The sequence below is a fragment of the Cariama cristata genome, unplaced genomic scaffold (assembly GCF_000690535.1).
Source record: "Cariama cristata isolate BGI_N322 unplaced genomic scaffold, ASM69053v1 scaffold401, whole genome shotgun sequence".
Classification (NCBI taxonomy): Eukaryota; Metazoa; Chordata; class Aves; order Cariamiformes; family Cariamidae; genus Cariama; species Cariama cristata.
In genome coordinates this window covers 115-10269 of record NW_009600752.1, presented here as the reverse complement: position 1 = coordinate 10269, position 10155 = coordinate 115, and the positions used below count along the sequence as shown (strand labels likewise).

General features: G+C 42.0%; 1 protein-coding gene across 1 annotated transcript in view; it reads right to left on the bottom strand.

The window, feature by feature from the left end:
• Window positions 1–8451, bottom strand: part of HORMAD2 (HORMA domain containing 2) — a 22287-nt gene extending 13836 nt beyond the window's left edge. Inside the window, exons 1-7 of the mRNA XM_009710113.1 lie at window positions 8369–8451; window positions 7364–7508; window positions 5990–6053; window positions 4926–4962; window positions 3621–3641; window positions 2855–2881; window positions 1485–1552 (exon numbers count right to left, since the gene is read on the bottom strand). Of these exons, the coding sequence (XP_009708415.1) occupies window positions 1485–1552; window positions 2855–2881; window positions 3621–3641; window positions 4926–4962; window positions 5990–6053; window positions 7364–7508; window positions 8369–8419 (413 nt within the window). The 5' untranslated portion in view covers window positions 8420–8451. The remainder of the gene's footprint in view (window positions 1–1484; window positions 1553–2854; window positions 2882–3620; window positions 3642–4925; window positions 4963–5989; window positions 6054–7363; window positions 7509–8368) is intronic.
• Window positions 8452–10155: the final 1704 nt, after the last annotated feature.

Below are 10155 nucleotides of genomic sequence, written 5' to 3'. Positions count from 1 at the left end.
GGAAAGAGTATAAGCAAAAAAAGAGATCAGACTTCCACAGGCATTAACAGGCCAAGTACTGGTTCAATATGGGAATAACATAGTGAATTCGATGCAGGAATGTGTCAAAAGGTAGAAGCTAAGGAACTGAACCTCTCTGAAGGACCGGGATCCATGGCAAGAAATTCCTCCACAATCCATCTAAAATAAGACAGAGACCACTTAGGAGAAAGTTTCCCTTTACCCCTCAGATATGATGATGCAGATCCACAAAACACCTCTCACGGAATGATTAACTCGGAGTTTGCACATGACAATAAACATTGCAGGTGTATAAAAGCAGTGTTATCAGCTGAAGGAGCTGACAGCAAAGATGACACAATACTCTGATCAATGTCAGAACATGAGTTCACTAATGACTGCAGGTACTGCTATCACAGATAGCAGTCTCAGTCACTGAGGAAACAGAACAGAGCCCAGGAATCCAATGCCATGGGCTGTGAAGCCTCAGAGCAGTAATGAGATTTCGACGGAGCGGATGTAAACACAACGGCAAGATTACTTAGCGTCTCCTTGGTCAGCACGATGGTCGCCAAGGGATGCTCAGTTCCATCTGGGGACTGTTGTTATTTCTAGGAACAAATGACTGATCTGAGTAAAGCTGATTAAAAAACCCAAAGTACTCAAGAGCCACCTATTATCTTTCAAATCCCAAAGGTCTCCTCTTCCCCTCAGTGTACTGAGGAAAACTGACAGCAGCTTCAAAGCAGAAAGAGAGGGTACAGTCAACAGGACATTCCAGATTCAGGCATAGTTCAGATTGTCCCAGTAAAAAACCTAAAAACGGGTTAATTATTTTTCTTCGCTTTGGTTAGAGCCAATGGCCTTTGATAGTATTTATTTTAAAGTACACAGGATTACGGCCTACTAAACACAGCTTTAAAATATCTAACAGACAGAGCCAAAAAGATGTAAAGAGCTGCTGCTTCCTGCCACACATTTTGCAGCATCAACTCACGCATCATAAGCGAAAGTTCTCTCATGTCATCCACGCAAGCCTGCTCAAGCAGAATACACGTATGCAAATGCCCAAGGAAAAAAATCCTGGGCGCGGGATCATGATGAAAGGGATCAAACCTGAAAAAGCTTCATTTGAAAGCACAAGGCTGTCTTGTGAAAGTGGAAGAACACTCATTATTAGTTGAGACAGGAGCAAGCTCAACAACTGTGCTGATTTCGGCATCGCTTCCCTGATTAGGCGCCATTTCTATAAATTGTCCTTAACTCAGTTCTGGTGCACTTCAAGTGCCTCACTCTGCTACGTAAAAGCATTTCTACTCATCAGCTCGGCAGTTCATATCCTGTAGGGTGAATATCCTGAACTCTGATATTTACAGCTGCTTAGCGATTCAGACATGCTCTAATCATAAACTGCAGTTTCTTCTTAATGCTTCGAGAACACAGTTTTCACAGTGTAATTCTGAGAAATAAAACCAAACCATTACCTGATGATGTCCATCTGGGGCACCTCCTTTTGGTACTTGAATTTGAATTGGTACAGTTCAGTCACTGTCTAGAGATTTAACAAGAGGGAAAAAGAAAAAATGGGTCTCTTCCAGTAACAAGTGTAAAGATGCATACCGGCCTTATCAGTGTCCTTTCGCAGCTTTATGCCAGAGCACAGCATTAATTTGATGACATAACGACAGCTTTAACTCTATTATTGTTTGTACGGGCTCTGGCAAATTTTCTTAACAACTACATCTTACCTAGCACTGAAAGAATCACAAAAAAATTACAAACTTCCTGCTTCCTCCTTCCACTTCCTCTGTAGGCCTGACTCCCCAGCCTAAATCTCTAATGAGGCACCCGGGCCAGCCAACCATCACAACGCACGTACATCCTCCCTTACTAAAAGGAAAAATGTGAGGCTTCACGGGTGATGCAGTGTCACAAGGAAGCCTGGCCCAGCGTTCTGTAGGGAGACAAGGGCTTGAAGGACTCTTCCTACTACGAAATACAAACAATACTGCATGGGCAAAAGTTGAATTTCACTGGTCTCGGAGTTTTTCTGAGGGAGATAAAAAAACTAGATGATTTTCCATTTAAAAGGAAAGGATTTGCTATGATTTTAGAGAATAAAATAATTAGGAAGAAGAGACAACTTCACCACAAGAGAAAGCATCTATTGTAGTCCAATTCCATGCCTATAATTCACTTTTTCCAGAGGCAGTGAGGTCGATTAGTAGGAGCTCAGCTGAGCCCTTAACTCTGAGCCATCCTTACAAAACCCAGCCTAGGTACAGACTAAACACTTCTCTGCAGCTGCTCTGCGAAGACAGCATGGATGCAGAACCTCGCTTATATATCACGCTACCCAGTCTGTCTCCACCAGTTAGATGTCGACAAAGCAGAAACATGACAGAGAACACTGAAAGGATAAGGGCAGGTACTACGCAATGCATACATCCCAGGTCTGAATTGATTCATAACTTCCGTCCTAAACCTCCCTGCACGAAAAAAATGCTCTCTTTTCAGCACTGCTGTTAAAAAGACGGTTCGTAAAAGAATTATTTTGAACTTCCCATTTCTCCTCTTCAGGGAAGAAAAAGAAAGTTGCCAACATGCCCATTAGTTGCCTGTTAACATCCCTGCCCGAGGCCCTGGATGGGCCCAGAGCCTAGAGCCTGGTAGGAGCGTTTGATCACAGTCCAGCTCATTGAGCTGTCATTCTTGAGCGAAGGCAGAAAAAGAGAAACAGGGTCACCAAGCAGCTATGTCAGGGTAGAATTTAAGCCTACAAGTCCACTCTGAATACAAATCTACTCACCCATGCCTTCAGTTGCCTCAAAGATTAATTAAGATACTTTCTTACCTCCGGTTCCTTGGGATTGGTGTAAATCTGTTGTAAGAAAGCACAGTGAGGGCATTCTTGCCTTGGATAACTTGAACCAGTGAAAAGTGACTAAACAATGATATTTTCATTTTACAGCAGAGATTGTACTATCTTTAGCATGGGATCAGAGAAAGGAATGGCTGAGAAACAGCCTTCCTCTATCAGCAGTCAATACTTACCACTTCAAAGACAGGTAGAAGACACTCATCTGTGTAATTGTGGAGGAATGAGGTTAATTCCCATTCCAACCCTCACAGGCAACTATTGATGCCTGAGATTTAACTACTCAGATTATGCACAGAATAGATGCATAGCATAGGTCTCAGTACTTCACAAAGGACCAGGGCAAAAGACTTGCTATGTAACCTCCAGTGCATGGTTTCTTCAGGATCAGATTAGTAAGGAGGACTCTTCTGCAGGGGGAAATGGAGAAAACAGAGCAGCTTCCAAGGGTGGAGGCAAGATTTTAAAGGAAGCAATGATGTGAAGCACATGAAAGCGCTTCTAGGAGTTTAAGGATGCATGTAAGGCCTCAGTCAGAAGTCTGACATACTGAGAAAAACATTCCCACGCAGCCTAGGAAGTTCATATTTACCCTATTTAAGAAAGGTCACTGCTGTATTAAAAACCACATATATTTTGACTTCCCCTTAAAAAAAGGTACAAATGGGTTGACACAACCTTGACTCCGTATCTCTTTCAGTCAGGGTGGGGGAAGAAAAACACCTTGTATTCGTTTACTTACTGCAAGGACAGCAATGTGTAACTAAGGAGGGAAAAAACAAAACAAAACACAAAATCAAAATCTAACCTTAGCGGGCAAGGAAAAGAAAGAAGACCTCTCAAGATCTAACAGCCTACATACAGCGAAGGAGCAGCTACATTCAACAAACTATGAGTTAAAAACCACTATGCAGATTCTTCACAGCACAGCATCAGCAACACCTAGTGGCCAGTTTGCTTGGCTTTACTTGCACTTTCCCAAGAAAACAATTGCATGCCCAGACCTCTCTCCTGGGACTCTTTCTAAACAACTCTCCAAAGGCTATGCCAATTTAAAACTCTTTTACAAGAGCACCCATCCCTATTGAAGACTAATATTTACTCTCTGCTATGAAACTCCCCAAAGGTATTTAATTTATCCCATAGCAAGAAAATGCACATGGGACTACTCTTGAAAACAATCCTAGAACATGCATTAAATATCTCAACTTTTTCCCTAAATCCTTGCCAAATAACAATTAATTTATGTCTCTCAAATAGTAGGAGACTAAATACCTCCTAGAACTGTCAGCAAGCAATAAACTGTGTTCACAACACTTTGAATTATCTTATGCATGTTGACAGTTGTACTGATGTATAAAATCCCATCTCTGATCATCAGTGCCGAAACTAACACCACTTCATCTGATCTAGATGAGAGTTGGTTTGACAAACAGTGCTGACAGAGATGACAACAGTTGGTGCTTTTTCCTGTGCAGAGCAGTTTTTATGTGAGAATCAGCAAGGAATATGATTACTTACTAGCTGATTTTGTCCTGGAACCAGTTACATACCTTACTTGATGAACTACTTTCCAACAAAAGGACTAAATTCTGAACCCAAGAGAAAAGCCAGGAGGGTTAGAGAAGATGAGAAGAAGGGAAAAGAAGATAAAGGAAAGCAGAAGCACAGAAGAACCTTTCTCAAGAAAACAGGCATGCAGATCAAGATCTCGGTTCTGACAGCCAGTGTCTCCATCCAGAAAATAGAGAACACAAGTGTAGAACACAGAACTAAAGGAAATCCAATTCAGTCTGCAAATTAGTTCACGCACCATGTACAGGCAAGCCTAGAGAGCAAGAGCAGTCTATAGTTGGGCTCAAGGAATAAAATCCCAAATCTCACACGTATATACTCAGGGCAGGGTCTTCTCCCTGTCCCACAGCTGTAAATGCATGTTGTGTGTATGCATCATCACTACAGAAATACAAAGTGGGAATGGAAAGATAGTTTTGTCCATACTTTATGAAGAAATAGGAAACTCCATAAAAAATGTGAAAAAACTTACATACTGCCTCTCCAAAGCATCAAAACAACCTTGAATCCTGCCAGGGGAAAAACACGTTAATATTAACCAGCAATATTTATCTCCTGATCTGTAAACACACACTCATTAGATACAGTTTAAAGTGCATTTTTTCTGAATTAAGACAACACAGCTAGCAATATTTGGGGCTTGTAAAGTCCTTTTTAGGTCAATCATGATAAAGGCACTGTCCTCCCTTCTGCATTTGTGCATTGTTTATACTTCTAGGGCCTTGTCCTGTCAGCCTGGAGCCCACTTAAATCCTGACAAAGACAAGGATTCGAGGCCTAAGACCGGCTCTGAGCGGCTCTCTGCTCAGTGCTCTGTTCTAGCTCCCCAGCTTGATCTCTGATGGCTCTTTTCCCATTGGCCTTGTACAGAGCTTGGCTGACACTCCAATCTGAACACAGCCTGACATGTCCAGTCTTGTAAATTTTTGTTATCTGATGCATAGTTTACAGCTATGGATCTTCTCAAAGTAGTAAATACTATTTGAGGTAGCAATGGTCAGATATTTGCTCTTTGAGTCAAAGGATGTGCAGCTAGGTATCTCCTTAGCACATCAAAGTCAGACTCTCTGCTTGTTGGGAACGTGCCAACTCCGAAATACATCCTAAAGAAAGTTCTAGGGTACTTCGACACACAATAGCCAGGGAGATAAAATACTGTACATACTAAAAAATAAGCTATAAGAATCCCTATAAAAGTGAAACTAGAAAAACTAAACAGAATCAATCTCATGATTTTCTTTATCCTCTCTCCGTACCTACGCTGCCTGTGCGCGCTCTGGGGCCTGACCATGACTTCACTACAGTCAACACTTCAAAACAGACCTTGCACTCACATGATCTTGGTCAGCTAATTCTGTCTTGCTTACGCACAGGGCCAAGCACACACGCTGCAGCAGTGGGAGTTGCACTGGCACAGTTGATAGCACTACTGGGCACAATATTTTCAAATTCAGGAAGAAGAAGAAGAAGAATGCGAGGGGTAGATGTCTTGCTATTCAGCACAATCTTGTCTTAGTTTCGCTGTTACTCACTTACCACTTGACTATCTGCAATGATCCCAGACAGCTTTTATCTTCTCGGAGAATTTTTAGACAGAGGTCTGCAAAACCAGATTTAGCACATAGTTACAATCCTTATCACAGCTGTTGGGCAAACACTGAAACTAAGCCAGTCACCCTCCCTTTTTTGGATAAAATGCTTTATCTGGAGGTGCTTCCTGAGCGGAAATATTGGTTTTCCACTGGGTCCCAGGTGGGCTGACACAAGCTTATCATTGCATTTTCAAATGTCAAAACTTCCCTCAGATGCTCTGGGCTCTCCCAGAAAAAAGTGTTAGAGTTACAGTTTAATTTCAAAACACCAGCAGCTTCCGTCCTCTCCTCCCTCCTCTTCTCCACTCCCATCTATTCCGCCATTCCCTAACAACCCCTTCACTTCTGCATTCAGACTTCACCAACATCCGTATGAGGTAAATGACTGTGCTCAGAATAAACTACTTCTGTGAAGCTTTTCCACACAGCTCCTTCTACCTGTTTTCAGGTATTCAGAACAGCTAGAGGAAACCCGCCCTGCAAATGAAGAGGTGAATTAAGATCACCTTAGGATTCAAGCAAGGAGCCCTCAAAGGCACGAGCAGGCCAGATGTTAACATCCTTGATCAAAAAGGCACTTGAAAGACCTGACATTTGATTACGAAGATCAGTCTGGGATTTCCTGTGCCCTCGACCAAGTGCACGAAGTACACGTGACCATGCCTCAGGACAACTAACTCGTAAGTGAAAACATGGAAACTGACTGGAATGCATGGAGACACTTCAGACTCTATTAACACATCTCGAATGAACGTAAAGATGTTGATGAATCAAAGCATCACTAATTCTTGTGATCCTATGACAAGACTTTGGTTCTTAGAGTTCTGATTCCCAAAGCACATGTGGTTATGTGAGATAGTTTTCGCAGAAAAAAAAAAGCCTCAACAGTAAAACAAACAAATGTACTTTCAGTCTCGCAAGGAAAGCTGAAAACATGAACATCAAGGGCTCAAAAATCCAAAGGAAAATAAAACACATCAATCAGAGTTAATTTTTAAAAACTTTCTGATTTTTAAGTCACTCTTCTGACTCTGAGACCTGATTCACAGGGCTGGCAACACCAAGGAATGATTGTAAACCAAAAGAAATGCTAACAGAAAAGCCATGAGTTGCCAAGAGCTCTAGGTTGTCTTCTACGCTTTTTATCTATCTGATGCAGAAGCACTGCCTGCATCCAGACTCAAGAAGGCCTGTTAGCTAATTTCATACTAAACTGAACTCACACGTATATAAGCAGCTGGAAGCTAACATGTAAAGCAGATTATAGCTAAAATACAGCCAGCAGAAATAAGAATTCAGCACAAATTTAAAGTGTTACCATCTAAATAGCGAGTTCCATAAGAGCTCTCTGGGAACAGCCCTCTCATGTACGTTATGCAGGACACAGAGACGGCCAAAAGTCTTTTCACCAGCACCACAGACTGCTGCTCAGTAGCAATTTTGTTGGGGAACAACACTGATTCCTGAAAAAGAAGGGTAAAGCCAAAAATAGCACCATTTTCATGTAACACAGGGATTATATTTAGAAACAACTCTCAGCAGGTGGAAAAAGAGGGTAATGTAGAAATGTAATTTTAACATTTCTCTGGTCTTCATACTACACAGGGAAGAGTCAGGTCTAACATGGGTGGGATTAAACGTTTTAAGGATAGTTACCAATAGATCTGACATGATTTACTCTGATGCAGACTGTATTGGTCGGTCATTCCCTCCCCTTTTATCATGGCTGAACGCTCTCACCGCCTCTACTGCACCAATGCTGGTACTTAACAGACAACCACCCCTAAAAAATAAGTGTACCGTTTTCTAGCTCTACAGAGTTAATTCTGCAGTCAAACAAGTGTCAGTGCTGGTGTGGCATTCTCTGCTGTACCAAAGTTCTCCACCTGCCACAGCTTTTTTTTCAGATCTGACAGCAGCTTGAGCCTGTCAACGCTGTACACAGACCTAGTTTTCAGAGTCATTTTAATGCAGAGTTGTAAACAGTACATGTCTAAGGCTGGAGATAATGTAAATACTAAACACTCTGTGATTTTAACATGAACAATCTCAGCGGTAAGTATACTAAATTTAGTTCCTCTATTAGTTCATTGCTTTTTTTCCTGCTAATAAAGCTGTGTGCATACCTAATGAGCCCACATTTATTTAGTCAAATACATGTCAAAGCTCCACGCTGTATCTTCCTGGACTCACTAAACTGGAAATAATCCAATCAAGAACAGGGCAGACAACAGAAAGTGTTCCCACCTTAGCAGGCACACACGTGCCAGGCCCAAAACCGAGAGCTGAGATTGTCAGTACCATCACATTTCAAGGTTTTTACCTCAGAGGACTTCTTCTTTTGCCTAGTCTGTAAAAGCTGGTGAGTAGCCATCCCGTATTTCAATGACCTGCCTTCCACTTGTAATTAAAACTTGAAAAAAAGAAGAAGATATGAGACACCTGGAAAATACACAGTCATTGCTATTTCTCTTCTTCCTTAAACTAAGAACGAGATTCTTCAGCTTATTCAGGTCTGAAAGCTAACTGCCAGACAGGACAGCTAAAGCAAAGCAAACCAAGGATACTCCACGGCACTGTCTGAGAGTCTGCAGAGCAAGACAACTCCCTATTCACTGGTAAACGATCAATAGTATTTGAAATTCAGGGCCACAACTGTACCTGGTGTCAGCTGGTGCCACTTCAAAAAGCATTTCTCATATTCCAAACCACAAATGTTAATTCCTACAACCATTAAAAAGTGTGAAGGGGGAAATGTGAAAGAACTGGAAGTCTGCCAATAGCAGCCAATATTTTAGCAAGGGTAAGCAGGAAACGCACTAACATCAATCTTGGCCAGAATAAAGGAATGATTCTTCTGGGACACCTTGAAAGGAGCGGGGGAAAAAAAAAAAGAAAAAAAAAGAGAGAAGTCCACGTTGTTTCAATGAAAGTGGACCCTGTTAGACAAGCCTGGATTAAAGAGGAAAATACTCTTTTTTACAAGCACGGAAAGCTGATTGATAAAGGCAATAATGTGGACATTATATGTTTTGCACTTGGGTGAGGTGCTTGATTTAGCACTGCCTGACATCTTGATTAAAAACTTCCATTAGATGGAATTAACAAGGCATGCGTTAACTGGTTTGAAAAATGGCTCACTGGGAGATCTCAACATATAGTTGCTAACAGGGAGACGTTAATGAAAGGAATCACCACAAACAGGTCCCCAGAGGGGCACTGCCTTGTCCGCAGCTAGTCAATATTTCTATTAACGATTGAAATAATAGCATAAGCACAGTGGGTTGATTTAAATCGTGGCCTAATGCAGTAAGCAGTGGACTTTTGTCAAGACAGTTGATCTGATCTTGTTCTGCATTTGTACCTTTTCAGCTTTTTTCCATGAAAGCCTCATTTCCATTTGTTGGCAGTCATTAAGACATGTTGATTGGAACATGTTGACAGCTTTTATGCTAAATTTAGCACTTCATTTAGAAATGAGGGCAGATTACAGCTAGAAAAGTATATTTAAACAAATATACACCTGCAAAAATCTTAATATGTTAAATATTTTAAGAAAGTATTTTTTTTTTACTCATGATTGGCTAAGCACTGTGAACAGGACTGGAATGCAATTAAAGCAGACAAAGGCGTTATGCAAACATGAGGTTATTAGCTAAATAAAGATGATTTAAGCGAGCCAGAGAGATAAGAAAACATGTTTTTTGCAACGCACCACACTTATAATTGATTTATTGTGCAAAGGAAACATCACCTAGACTGAGCTTATCTGCCCCGACCTGGTTGTTTTGGTACAGGGTATCCTCCAAGCCTTCACCATCACCATCACCATCACCATCACCACCACCACCATCTCACCTTGGCCAAACCTGCGCTTGCTCCTGGACCGCGGGAGAGGACAGAAGGTGCCCTGGCTCTCCACAGCCCCACCACTCACCCGCTCCAAGGCCACTTTAGGCCCGAGTATCAGGAAATTAGTATTAACTGGGAGAGACCGAACCTCTCCCCCAGCGCCCCAGGAACCCCCATCCCCACTGGGGCACCTTGTCCCCTCAGCCTGCGCCCACACCCCGACCACCCCTTACGTCTCAATCCGGGCGATGTCAGGCT